At 36.8% G+C, this 15,346-nt stretch overlaps 1 protein-coding gene across 1 annotated transcript in view; it reads right to left on the bottom strand.

Moving 5' to 3' along the window:
• Positions 1-2,988: 2,988 nt before the first annotated feature.
• The window catches only part of LOC145939682 (uncharacterized), a 29,784-nt gene continuing 17,426 nt past the window's right edge, over positions 2,989-15,346 (bottom strand). The window contains exon 2 of the mRNA XM_083044176.1: positions 2,989-6,403. Coding sequence (XP_082900302.1) covers positions 5,203-6,396 — 1,194 coding nt within the window. The 5' untranslated portion in view covers positions 6,397-6,403 and the 3' untranslated portion in view covers positions 2,989-5,202. The remainder of the gene's footprint in view (positions 6,404-15,346) is intronic.

Raw genomic sequence — 15,346 nt, 5'->3', positions numbered from 1 at the left:
ACAAGAGAAAACTGTAGAATATCTCTATATAGATATATCTTATTTAAATTTATTTATAGATTTAATTATACATCCTGTGAATCAAAAATGTTGCGATACATTTTCTAATAATGATACGTTAAAAAATAAATTGTAATAAATGCGGCAGAAAAGATAGTCGATTTCATCAACGATTATTCATTTTATATTGCTCTGCATAATTTTTTTATCTTATACTTCCAGTTAATATTATACATTGTTCTTTATAGTTTTTTAATAAAAAAAAAATAAAAAAGTAATTTTTTAAATATTTTTTTAAATTAAGATTATGTTAATATTTTACAAATTATTAATAACACTCTTATTAATGTCCGATAAATAACAAAGTTTTTCATTAAAATTTAATATGATTTATTTTCTTTCTAAACAATATTTCTTTAAACAGCGCAAGAATCTCTAGCTCGAGTGCTTCTTAAATGTCGTGAACGATGATTTTTAGCGATTTCATGGTACGCTAATTTTGGCTGGGCGGTTCCTTCCTTCGTAGAGCGAAATTCCAGAACCGGAATCGCGGTAGAGCGAGCCAACTTAAAAGGCGACCGACACGGTTACTTTGCAATCTATCCTTCGACAAGGAAAATATATTCGTGGTTCAGGGAGCTCGTAATAGAAGCAAGAAGCCGGCAACTCAAGAACCAGCACGACATCGGTTCCAGGTGTTAATAATCCCTGGAAGGTGGTAATTGTGCCTCTGCAGTGCGGATAATTCCTATTAAATGCCACTAAATACTTGTTTGTATACAAATCCCGCTGCGCTACCGGGACTCTTTTATACTTTTTTTGAGTACAACCGAGACTTCCTGCCGTCGTGCCAAGAAAAAATGCTATTTACTTGTTCTGTGAATTCAGTATCGTGATAAAATTAGAAATAAATATAAAATCCGTTATAAAATTCTTGGTATAATATACGAGAATATAAATAAATAAAAATTTAATTAAAGAAAGAGGAAGAGGAAAAATTGTATTTACCCCTTCTTGCAATATTTCAACATTAAATATCTTTGCAAGCTAGTTCTTTTGATGACACGATTCTTCAGAATCAGTGACGCGACCAGAACGGCGCGTATCCAATATCATATCATCAAGTCTAGATGCATTACTGAGATATGATGCGTCGCGTATCGACCACGAAAGTACATTTCAATGACGGGCATCCGTGTTACATCGCAAACATCGCCACATTCCTCATTGACACGTAACCCGAACGACGCCCTATAGAGAGCCCGTCGATCCCGTAACGACCGACCGTGTCTGATAAGAGACAGGGTGGCCCTGATGGTTCGGATGAGCTCGGATTTAATGGATGGATGAAGGACAGATTCTGCAGATACATCAGAGGACCGGCGCGATATCTCGCGCAAACATCAGGACGGAAGCACGTTACTCTCTCTCTCTCTCTCTTTCTCTGTCCCTCCGACCCCCTTAACCAGCTACCCCTGATCGGCCTCCGACTCTTTCACGCAGCTACTATCTTCCTCTTGGATGCTATACTTTCGTCTCTATCCCATTTTAAATTGCGCTGTCTCTCTTTCTCTCTCTTTTCCTCTCTATTTCACATGAACGGATCGCATCATCTCTAATGGTGATGCATTCTCTTTATTTCTCCTCTTTTAACATTCTCTGCCGATCGACCGACTCGCCTCCGATATCGATATCGTCGATCCTTCTCTTTCGCGATTGTAGAAGATGGGATATCAAGGTGAATAATGTACTTAAGGGGTAGCTCTTGCGCGCTCGGCTGCAGTTAGATTAGGGATCGCTCGAATGATGTGCCTGAGAGATTAGCACATGTACGCTCTTGTTATGTATATTACGCGTTGGGAATTAAACTTCTTTTCCACTTTTTAATGGATACGTGATTATATGAGGCTCATGATATTTCCGCTTCTTACACGTAACGGATACACGTATCGAAATAATTAACCGCAAGTTAAATTAATGAAATTTCATTATGATTACTCTCATTCGAAATTATTGAATACCACAATTCTCGGATTTAAATTAGTCGGAAGACTAAAAAGTTCTTAATTAACATCAACATATTTAATAATAAATATCTACTATTCGACGCGCGCGTAACACATTTTTATATATTTAAAACTTGCAGAAAGTATATATTATTAGATATTTTAAAAATATTAATTACATTAGTATTTAATATTACTATAAATTATAAGTTCGTTGTGCATGCAAAAGCAACGAAAAAATCTCGATAAAAATGGTATCGATACTAAGAGAAAATTACATTTAATTATACGAGGGCGGTCCGATAAGTACTTAGCCTCACCGCCCGATGGTGCCAGTATCACAAGAGAGATTTACTATCGTGTAGTACATTCTCGTAGACGGCTACTGTCAAAATTTCAACCGAATCGGACTCGTAGTTTTGTTTTGACCGCGTGTGGGAGCGAGCGTGTCCACGGATTTTAGAAAAATGGAAAAAGAGCAATATCGGTCGGTGATTCGATTCTTGTTTTTGGAAGGGAAATCGCGCAGCGAAATCAAAGAGCGCTTGGATAAGCGCTCTTTGATTTCGCTGCGCGATTTCCCTTCCAAAAACAAGAATCGAATCACCGACCGATATTGCTCTTTTTCCATTTTTCTAAAATCCGTGGACACGCTCGCTCCCACACGCGGTCAAAACAAAACTACGAGTCCGATTCGGTTGAAATTTTGACAGTAGCCGTCTACGAGAATGTACTACACGATAGTAAATCTCTCTTGTGATACTGGCACCATCGGGCGGTGAGGCTAAGTACTTATCGGACCACCCTCGTATATATTATTTAATAATTTTTCGAAATTATATCTTCGCTATTTGCATTAAAGAAAACTACTATGTGTGTTACATATACACACAGATTAGTAGTTAGTAGTAAATCTGACTAATGACGCATATTAAAAAATACTTAAAATAAGTTGAGAAAAATAAATGATGATCCACTGGTATCGATGAATTTATTGCATCGGATTGATTCATATTTACAACAGGGACACATACATATGCATTTTCATCTACTCTACCGATTATCTACATATATAACTTTTTGTTTTTAATTACGCTTGATTAATTCACCGCGATTATCTGCCGCTTATCTAGCTCGCACAATACATGCACAGACAAAAGTCCGTTACGACCCGCTTCGTTAAAACAAATTTTCAACACACAATAGAACAAACTTTCCTCGTTGTATAATTAATTTTGTTTCATAACGCGGTGTGTTTCGGAATAATTATTTTACTGCATAAAGAGAGAAAATAGCATTTAGTTTGCCTTTTTTCAGTTATACGAGACGTAAATAAAAATGCATAGATGGATATATGAGTTATATAATAATAATAATCTTTTTATAAACAAAAATTCTTGATTCTATTGCAAAGCTCTTAATGATCGTAGTCACATTAGCCACAATGATCATGATTTAGCTCTAATAATTACAATAATAATAATAATAGTGACCAACATTTTATTTGCTATCTATATTCGCTTAAAAGCTACTATCACACCGATTTATACATTTGCCTAAAAGTAGATATAGATATGCGATCAATGTGTAAAATCGCGCTCCGTATGTTCACATAATTCTAGATTCTTTTATCTATTTCGCGATACAAAAGAATCTCCTTAACTTTCGTGTTCGATTATATATCGATCCTATCTCAATAAAATAAAATTTTTTTTAATATACAATATTTCTTAATAAAAATAACAATGACGAGAAAAAGCGCAGTTTGTTTCGGAGATTTTGAAATATAAATTTGTTGATTTATCCAAGTTACTCAGTAGTACTTTTTAAGAAGATTGAATTATTTCATATTATATTTATGTTACAAAAGTTTACGATTACGGAGAAAAAAAAACATGGAAATATCAATTTTGCAACATGTGAGTATTACATTGAAAATGAATAGATATATAAAAGAATATTGATTTAATCTTCACAATAAATACAAATTTCGATTTTCAAAATCCTCGTCAGACAAACGCATATTTATTCTAAATTTTTGTTTCCATCACGCAACAGAGCAATTGATAAGGGAACTCGGATAAACACTGCATGAGATCTGGACGAATTTTTGATAACTCTTTTGGACGATTTCATCATACTCTCTCTCTCTCCGTCAGTCTCTGTGTTGAGACAGCCCTAATTACAAATCACTTTACTAATATCTCTCGTCCATCGTTTACGCGTTAATGTATTTACTTTGCACATATATATATTTACAAATATTTACATATAAAGTGTAATAAGCCCGCAGGAGTCCATTGATGCAGCCATCGATGCCCAAAATCGATCATTAAAACCCTTTCCAATTGACGAAGGGACTAATAGGGCAACTGCGTTCTGTTGGTTTATGGAATTATGTGATTGATTTTGTTCACGCTACGAATTATTTGCACTATCCAATACATCGTCTGGTAAATATCCCGCAAAATTACATATTGAAGTATTGCCCAGACTGTTATAACGCGTACAATCCAGTTGAAAGTTTGACAATTATATTTCTATTTACAGTATATTCTATGGACGCGCTAATAAAATGTAACGTAAATTTAGTCAAGAATTTTTACCGGTGAGATATTATAAAAATGTGAAAAAATCAATTTTGTTACAATATTTTTATATATATAAATTTAAAAGAATAAATTTGATAAAATTTAATTAACGTGTCAGTTACGTTATAAAAATAGAGAACTACCGGAAATACCGTTATCTCGATATATAAAGGTAAGAAAATCGAGCGATAATTTCATTTGAATCATTCGTTATTTCGCTTTCAATTTAACTTTAATTTCAATTTTGTAATCATGCAGATGAATAATCAACTGTCAGATTTTATCGAACAAACCGTCAATATTATTTCTTGTTATATTAAAACTTCTGTTGCACTTACAAGAGATTTTATCGGCTCTTGATCACGTTTTTAATATTGTATACATTTTCAGCTAAATATGTCGTGAATGTATTTTCCGATTCATCGTTATGACAAAAGCGGGATATATTTTGTCCAAGCAAGAGATATCGGACGCGTATTCTTTGGCGTTTCCTTTGCCCTTCACTTCGAGGTTTGCGCTAATTGGCCCATGTCAGCCGAATAGCAGGGTGAGCCGAGAATGAGCGGATACTGTGTCTTCCTAGAATAATGCATGTTTTCGCTCTGTCACAACATCTTACTGAGAGAATGGTAACTTGTAGATCCAGGCGGGGGAAGTATGAATGGATTGACAATGGAGTGTTCCGGACCGTGGTAGACTGACGAGTACCCCGACTGCTGGTTATGACTCTGGCCCGAGGCGTCCAATCCGCTGAGCACTGGCGAGCCTGCGTCGTGCAGCTTCCGCATGTGCTTCTTCAAGTCGAAGTTCCTGCAGAAGCCCTTGCCGCAGATCTTGCAGGAAAACGGTTTCTTGTCGTTATGCGTGTGCATATGGAAAGTGAGATTATAAATCTGGTGGAATGCTTTGTTGCAGATGCTGCACTTGTACGCTTTCTCGCCGCTGTGCGTCAACTTGTGATTCTTGTAGTTGCCCTTCTGGTGAAATCCCTTGCCGCAGAATTCGCAGATAAACGGCTTAAAATTGGCGTGTATTCGCGTGTGGGTGTTCAGGGTCGAGCTACGATTGAAAGCCTTTCCGCAGGTCACGCACTTGTGCGGCTTCTCGGCGGTGTGGATGATCTTATGCCGGCAGAGAGTGCTCGCTTGCCGGAAACCTTTGCCGCAGATCTTGCAGACGAACGGCCGGGCGCCCGTATGCACCGGCATATGTCGCGTAAGGTTGTAATGCGCGTTGAACACCTTGCCGCATTCCGGACAGGTGAAGGTCTTCTGTTTGTTCACGGTGCCGAGCTCACCGCGTGGCGCCGGACTCTTCTTGCGCTGATTCTCCGGCGAAATGTTGGCGAGACTGAGTCTCGAGGATGCCTCCTGGATGGTCGTTGGAGGTGGCGAGCTCTGCGTGACAGACGGGGTTGAAGCGGGTGGACCCGGAAAGGCCCTCAATAAGGGACTAGGATAGTACAGCGGATAGTATTTGGATAATACGGGGTAATGCTGCAGCAGATCCTGATGCCTTAGAGCCGGTACGTACTTCTCGAACGCCGATTTCAGATGCGCCGAGTATGACGGGGAAGTGATGCTCGGTGGTTGTTGCAAAATTGTCGTTGTTGTCGTTGCTGGTACCGTTGGCGTTGGAACCTGATTAGCGTTTTGTTCGGTCAGTCGCTTGTCCGGCTCCATAATCTTCGCGATAGAGAAGGTGAGATTACGGCAGGGCGTCGGGGAGGTCACCCTCTCGGGCGGCAGGCTCGTCGGTGTCTCGGTCGCCATTGTGCTGCCCGTCGCGAATGGTTGCATGGTAGGCCTGCAATGAAAATACTGACTACAGACGGTATTTCCCGGGGCGTCGGGATTTTCATGGTCGAGGGTGAATCGCATAGAGGGGTTGGGAAGAACACTCCCTATGCTTAACACCGCCTACTGATTTCTGTCGGGATTTTAACGCCCCGTGAATATTTTGTGCAAGAAAAGTATTCTTTGTTTAGAAATACAAAATTAGTCATAATTAAAATATAATAATAATGAAATTAATGAAAATATTTTTTACTTACTCGTATGAATATGCTACAATAAATAAATAAATTTAATTATGTTTATGTATTATCTCTCTCTTTTTGTTTGAATTAAATTCAATAATTTCTTTTTACGTATTTCACACATTTCCTTAATTCTCAAAATAAAAAATATTTACAAGAGAATACTTACTGAAAAACATAGTCCATAATATATCCATATATACATATAAATGCTTTCTAATTATTAGTCTAAATATGTAAATTTAATTTGTTTTTTCAAAATTTAATTTTTTAATTTAAAGTAATATAAGAAAGTAAATTATGTATAAAATTTAAAAATATATAATAAAAAATTATTCACGAGATAAAAATGTTAAAACGTTTATTATTCGTTGACAGCACATTTAATGTGCACTGGGCTTTACTAATCGTTCAAAGGGGGAATATCCAAATCATGGCGATCAATTTGATGACTTCGAGGGCCGCCAGTTCTGGCAATTCTCCCTTCGCAGCCCCCACGTTAGTGTTTTAGCACACATCGAAACCCTCATGTCAGTAAATCCGAGTGAAACATGTGGTACCGCTATTATATCCACTCAATTGGACCTCGTATTCACAGAAAGAGAAGAACGCCGGGTATAAAACAAGGAGGATAAGTAAACGTCGGCTTTCAACAAGAAAATGTGACGATTTACTGTTTTCTAAACGATTCCAATGTTTTCCACATTATTTTCTACTCGTAAACATTGTCTCTTTAATGATTTTAATCGAAAATGTTGAAGGCATAATTTTTGACATATTTTTAAAAAATAATTTTTGAATAATATATATGAGTTTTGTGTTATTCAGTAATTTTATCTTTTTTCAAGTTTCTCTCATGATTAAAAAAACTATAGTCTAAATAAAAGATGATGATACAATCAACTTTTTACGAAACTTTTTATATGACACATTTGCTATTTGTAACACAGTTAATATATATGTTGTTAATATTATATTGTCAATGCTTAACGATAAGATGTATCTTTCACGCGTCTTACTGTCAAAATGAATATTTAATAAGATATAGATATTTGAATGCAGATGAATACAGCTGTATATGTGAGCACTGAGCACCCATTAAGCATATGCAATATGGGAGCAGGGAATGAATGACAGAACTGAATGAGACGCGAAATGGTCAGCACAGTAGAAGAGCAAGCTTTCCCGGAGGTATCGCGAAAGGTTTGCACGTCGAAAAGTAGAAATGTTTGCTCCGTGGAATGGCGTTATGTTTGGACTTGGAATGACGGCTGGAATTGGATGGGATTTCGTTGGCTATCCCACGAAATACTCCCGGCGCGACAGTCGTCGGATCTTGATTCAAGATTTACGATAGGACGAGTCTGATTGGAACAAGTAGAAATGCTAGAAATTCATTCGCCAAACTTTAACATTTTGCTGCTGAAGAATGAAAAATTATATTTATATATTTCTTTTCTAAATAATGTTAATCGAAAGCTCTTTTATTATATTTTATTAATAAATTTTTTATTTTGCTTTTTTATTTTTCTTTATTTTTAGAATAAAAATCTTTCTATCTATTTTAATAAATTAGAATATCCAAAATTTTTATTGAATTATAAGTATCTTTTAACTATCTTTCTATAAAATTATTATGGTTTTTAGTTTATTTTATTTTACCCTAAAACATTAATTTTTGTTTGCCTACATAAGTTTGCAATTGTTATTATTCGTATATACAAATAGAAAATGTACGTATACGCTTAAATCCTTATCAAATCTCATAAAAATGTTTTAATAAATTTAAAAAAGAAAATAAATTAAAATTATATTTCTAATAAATTTAGATTATATAATTTCTTATGAAATCAATTCATTCTAATGATCCATAAATTTCTTTCTCGTCCCAGGTCCCACATTATAATGCGGCAAATTTACGCTCCAACTCTCTCCTCGCTTTTGTATACTCCGCCGGAAATTTTTCCGAAAAGCTCAAAAGAATGAACTTAGTGGATGGAACGCAGTGGCCCTTCGTAAGTCCCGCCCATCGTCGGGTACCTCTCAATTGTCCCTCAGTCGAAGGCAGCCCTAATAACCGGCGCAGCCTGGTAGGAAAAGCTACCCCCGGTGTGAGAAGCGAGATTCGAGCAGGGAAAACGGTCTTGCCTCGTAGTTTCGAAACCCGCCCTTGCCGTCTATAGAAGAGCACCGACGTCGTCGCGACGCCAGCTTCCAGCGCCATGGAAGGACGCAACCGTCGACCGAAGTGTACCGTCGACAAAAGGGCGCGATTATGTATCAAGACTCTTCTTGGAGCTCTTCCAAGGTAAGCCTGAAGCAGCCGTCATCTCTCGCGTCACTTTGCGTCTTTGTGACTCCGTTTTTCTCTTCGTTCCTTTCGTGCTGCTTTTGTTTTATTAAACTGTGATGTATTATTGATGTTGCAAATTGCATATTAATATTTGTAATTAATTTCGTTTTTTATTTTTGGAATAATTGATCAATTAATCAACATTTTGTTATATTTTCTAAAATAAATTTCATATACCTTAAAAATTTGACATTTTTTAACATTTTTATTATAAAAATTCAAATAAGAAGTGAGCTAATAAAAGCCAGCAAATAAAGACCAGCAATTCAAATGACAAAAAAAGTAAATTTATTTGTCTTGACTTTTAATTTCCATCATTTATCAATTTTCGTCTTTGGTAACCCTCTTTAATGATTCCAACCATTAAGAGATAAAAAGATTAATGATGAGATGATCGACATTATTGTAAAATGGACTTTTATCCCTTACAATTAGCTAATCGCTTTATCTGCCTTAACTAATAGCTCTTCATCTTTTTCCTCATTTAGTCTTCTCTTTTATTTCTTGTGCTCTTCTTGCCTTACTACGATATATATTCTCATTTTTTTTACTTTCGCATTTTTTTCTTTCTTATTCAGTTTTCTTCATATATAATTCTTGTTTTTTGTTAAACGTGCAAAACTCTATCATTCTCGTGCCTCTTCCATCCTCTATTATCCTTTTTTCTTCAATTCTGTATGTCTTTATTTATTTTCTACTTCTCGTACGCGCTACCCTCTGCCTATTCTCTTCCTCTCGTCAATCCCTCTTACTCTTCTATCCTATTATTTTTTTTTCCTCCTCTCACGTACCATACATTTTCTCTTCTGCTTCATCTCCCTTCGCGCTCATCGCCTTCTCTGTTACTCGTCTCCAACATTATCTTTGGTTCTCTTCTCACACTCTCCTCATTCACACGCTTCTCCCTCTGCTGTCTTCACCCTGCCTCACTCATCCTCCTTTCCATTCTCACGCTTCTCCCTCTCCATCTCTTTTACTATCTTTCTGCCCCCTATACTCTCACTCCCTCCCTTCTCGCACGCTACCTGAAGCTATACTTTCGTCCTTCTCTTCGGTATCGCATCAATCTGTATCTCCTTCCCACTATCCTCTTCTCGTTTCACTTTAGTCGACAGGGATAGCAGAGTGAACCGCTACCAACGGAGGGGATGAACGAGAACAGATTGGTGGAGGCTATCATCGGTCGCCCGAGGGTGCAAGAAGCGAGGGGTGGCGAATCGCATCGTGGTGGGGGCTAGTATTGTTACAGTACTTAACGAGCGGCCGTGGCAATCAGTATCGTTCCCCGCTACCGGGACCCGTGGCACCCGGCAATTCTACCAATTTATATCAATCCCAGCCGAAGTATGGCCGACACGCAGCCAGAGACCATTTTGTTTTCTTAATGCCACTCGACCCTATCGACAATGTGTCCCACGCGATCGTCGACGCGGCCATTTGCTCCTTTCGGAGCCTGATGTATTTTCGCGAATTGTTCTCTCTTTGTGCGATAAAAAAAACATACTGACCGAATAATCATACAATCACCCAGATAGAGGGCCAAAGAGGGGGATAAAATTAAATATATCAAACATTAAAATGCTCTGGCAATTAAAAAACATGTATATATATAACAGAAAAGAGACATAATAATATTTCGTTGTTAGCAATTATATTTTTACATGAAAAATAATTTTAAAAATTATATATCACAATCTTCTTTTTCTAGAAGTGGTATATTTTTAGATAATTTATGGTAGAGAAATAAACTGCGAAATAAACTTAACATCGAGGAACGAAATGTTCATAACAAGCGTTGCAAGTTTTGTATAAAAGACGCGCGGACTACGCGAAGCTAACAATAAGAGCCAGCTTTCGTGACTGGCTCAATAACGCGGCAACCCCTTTGCGAGCGAGCGATCTATCTACTGGTAGGGATTAAATCGCGGGCGCTAAATGTACAAAGTTTACCGATGTGGTTACAAACGATCCGAAGAATCCAATCACCTCCAGTAAACTATTAACGAACGATGAGCGGATAGCTACGGACTTAAAGAAAGTTGAAGAGACTCGAAGGAACTTGAAATGGCTTTGCAAATTTGTTCGTCTCGTTGTCAGTCTGCTAATTATCTCTCTTTCTCTACCCTTCGATCTCTTTCGACCATCAAGATTTCGTTCTTTTATTTACTTCCTATCATAATCAAAGAAACAATTAAGATATTATACTCAACTGGACGACGTTCCACCCTTGCCTTTACAGTAAAATACTTTTTAGGTTCGTCTCCCGACTTGCAAATGCGACTGTCTGAGAATCGTCAGTTATCTTTCTTCGAGTTTCTTTAGATCTTTTGTGATTAATGCAGTAAGGATAAAAGAGCGGTATCGCTCTTATTATTGAATTGTTCTTTCTATTTGCACACGCTTCTTTCTTGCATTAATTTAAAATTTTAGGAGTGTGATGTATAAGAAAATATTATAATAATAGAACAAAGAATGTTTGTGATTATTTTTTAATAAAGATAATTGTAAATTTATATTTAAAAAATCAAATTAAAAAATCAAATCAGAATTTTTGTTAATTTAGTTTTGATATACTCTTTTACATTCTATTGTTTTCAAAAAATTATATATAATTTATAATTTATATAACTCTCATAATGTATTTTTAAAAATTGTAACTTCATCAATATGTTTTTAAAAGAAAAATTTAACTAAAATTTTAATTGATGGCTTTTCGCAACCTCGCAAAGACATGCACCTAGTTGGTTCCGAAACAGTAGGCGCTGTGATTCGAATCAGTGAATTCCTTGTATGAACATTCTGGAATAAGAGGGTGAAAGTGGGCGGATAGCGATTTCGCGTGTACAAGGTGCATCAATCACCGCGGCCTTCTGTGAGTATACCTGCTCATGAACTCAGACGCCCATCACTCTTCACCGTTAAGTGGCGATAAGGGAATAAGGTGCGCCACAAAATTCCTTACCCGACCTTTTCTATGAATTGCGATCCTTGTTTCGAAGTATTGTTTTTGTTTGTTTCATTTTAACTCACAATTTTTGAAAATATGACATATTTTATGCACTAGTGCAGTGTATATATATACACAGTCCATTTTTTTCTAATAATAATTGTATCGCATATTCAACTCGCATTAATCAATTATAAATTTCAGTTAAAAGGCAAAAAGAGAAGAGATACATACCTATTTTAATTTACATTTATCCTAAAGGTTGCAATACAAGTAGCATAATCAATTTCGTAACAATTTTGGTAATAGCTTGTAACGTAGAATCATATTATATTGTATGTTACAGAAAATCATGAAAAATATTCATAATTTTCTTGTAGTCAGAAAAAGAAGATATTTCTCTTCACAAGGTATCGAAAATTCTTGAAATTGTCTTCGTTCTGAATCAGGTCTATTAACAAATTCTCTCTCATTGTTCCATCTCCGACAGTCAACCTTTCGTGATACGGCGCGTGAACGGTTGACATATAATTAGCATTTGGGGCAACGAAGGCTTGGCTGAGGATGACAGGAAGCACAATGCACGCACCCTTGGTCTGTCCTCTGTCCCATAACTCGGCCACAAACCCGCCCTCCGTATTTCATTCAGTTGACGAGACGTAAGCCGTTTCGAAATTAGTCAGCTTAATCGTCTATAGGGTCGCACTTTTACGCGCATCTTCAAAGATCGCGTATGATAATCGCGATATCATAGTGAATTTTGTAAAATTTAATTAGATAAGAAAATAGTACTTTAATATTTATAAAAAATTTATAAAAGCTTATATTTATGAAAAATATTATACCTACATAATAATTTTGATCAATTTAAAATATGCTAAAAAATTTATTCTAATCAGATTATAGAAGGCTATTGTAATGTCAACATTTGCCTCCTCACATTGATGATCCTTCATTAATAATAATCAGCCCATATTTATAATATAAGTGTAGTATAAATTAAAACTCAGGAACTTCTCAAATTATCTTCAAAATCTTTTAAATATTACGTTTTATAAATAATGCACGATAATAAAAGTAAGAAAACAAGAAATTAACTTTCGATAAAACTTTTAAAGCACATATTAATGCAAGCGTGAGTACATCGCAATAATGTCTTTACGTAAATCGAGACGAACTAGGACTGAATTTCGAAGTTTCACGTTATGAGGAGAGTCCGCAGAGGAGGGTGATTTAAAGTTAATTGGAGAGCGGCGACGCAGCGGCGAGGGGTATGGAGGAATAAATTGCGAGTCGACGAATCAGGGGATTGGTGTATTCCGACGGTATTCCGGATTAAGTCGTTCGGTTATATGCCGTTTACATTGCGTCCCGGCAGTCTCTCCCGAATCATTCGGGGGAATTGCTTAATTTTAAGAAAGTTCCCGGTAGGTTTACCAAGTTGGACTTTGACATCCGACCAGCGGAATCGAGGACGCGTCGTTGAATGCACAACTTACAATCCGCAATTTTATTACTTCGAAAAATATAAGAAAATTTAATTACAAGAATAAAGATGCAGAATATTCGCAAAAAATATATATTATCAAATAATTAAAAAATCTTGTCATCCAAAATATATTAATTGAAATTATTCTTTAAAAATTATTTTTTTGAACAAATAGGTAGGTATATCGATCTCCTCAATGAAACAATTCTTTTATACTGCGATTAAATGGAACTTTTAATCTCGAATAATTGAATCAGGAATATATATATCTCTATCAGAATATATTATATTTTATATATTTAGATTTTTTCCGGAATTCTTTGAAGTTCATAAAAGCTGCTTAAGATTAAGATTATTTCTCTTAAATCATCAAATGTTTGCATTGTCCTAAAAAAACAGTTTAATGAAAAATTTCATCAAAAGAGAATGTTCAAACGGTGAAGAAAAATCAAGAAATGCGATATAATCATTTTACGTAAAATTATTAAAATGTTCTTATGATTATTAATGAGAAACACGAATGTGAAAATTTTAAGTCTCGCATATCGAAGCGAAATAAACGATTCAGAAGTGAGATTTCAGTCGCACGAATCGTTAGAGCCGCACATATGAGCAAACGTTAAGGGTCGAAAAAAAATTGGTGCCCACGTGCGTGCCCGAATGAATGCGAGCAGCTTTGCAAAATGGCAACGGGTCCCGCTGGGCTCGATACGTACGCCCGGAATTCACTGGTGTTCGACATGTCGTCGTCGAGTCGTGGCCAAGAGAGGAGTTGGCGGGGGGTTCACAGCTGCGCAGTCTACGGGGGGTTAGTGGTCTCTCCCACCCGATGACTGTTGCAACCCCCGTTGGAGCACCGGAGGCACCTCGTTATCACTCATTCTTTCTTCCCGTTTTTCTTTTTCCAACTTCAACCCCTTGCGCGACCGGCTGCCTTCATAAACGCGCCGTAAAACTCGTCTCCGTTTTCACGAAGAATTGAATACGCGGTGCGTAATTTGTGTCAACAACAAAACAATTGTACTATATACACAATTGCGCGTATCGCATATCGAAACCGTGCAAATGCAGCCACGTCGACTTTTAATTCAACGACGGTTCAAACGCGACATTATCATTTTTTGCATAAGGCTTCATTTATATAGCATCATAATTTTTCCACTCGATAACATCAAGATCCTAAATAACCGTGTACATTCGCATGCAAATTCGAACCTTGCGCTCGTGAATGCTATCATTGAATGTTAAACTTTTTGACTGAATGGCCGTAGTATCGTAAATTCAACATCATAATCGTAAACGTGACACAAGACCACGGAGCGACTAATTGAGCTGGTAATCCACCTTCCCGCGCACTCGAACGGAGATAAATCGAACGTAAATTCTGACGGGAATCGTTTCAACCGTACGTACACGTGCCGATCACCGATGCTGCGTTCGTTTCGTATTTTCGGCATAGTGCGTGTTCTCTCTTGACAATGGTTGGGTAACTTGAAACCATCGACCTCCATAATGACGATCGGTCGCTGACGATCATAATAGTCGCGCTGAATAATGAGTGGGATAGAAGTCAGGGAAACAATTGCCTCACCATTGTCACTTCGCGGCCCATTCAGACCACCCTACATGCATGCTCGCTTTCGTCACGTACGCTTTTGCCGAGGGACCCGCAAACGAGACCTGAATTGAAAATTTCCGTATATCGCGAATAAACAACAAGGTTTAAAAAGACCTATTATGCGGAATAGAAATCTCTAATACAAATGCGGCTTGGAAAATATTTAATTATAGTGTGAAACATTTACGTAATAACATCTTATGAATAATATGTCATTTATCATTCTGCGAAATAAATATTACTATTTAAATAAATTTTGAGCGACCGGCTCGTCATATTCGCACATATTCGTGCAATATTCCTT

This window comes from Prenolepis imparis, unplaced genomic scaffold (genome assembly GCF_030444845.1).
Source record: "Prenolepis imparis isolate NDT839.2.m4 unplaced genomic scaffold, iyPreImpa1.0 SCAF_8, whole genome shotgun sequence".
In the NCBI taxonomy this organism is placed as follows: Eukaryota; Metazoa; Arthropoda; class Insecta; order Hymenoptera; family Formicidae; genus Prenolepis; species Prenolepis imparis.
This window is presented reverse-complemented; position numbering and strand designations above follow the sequence as displayed.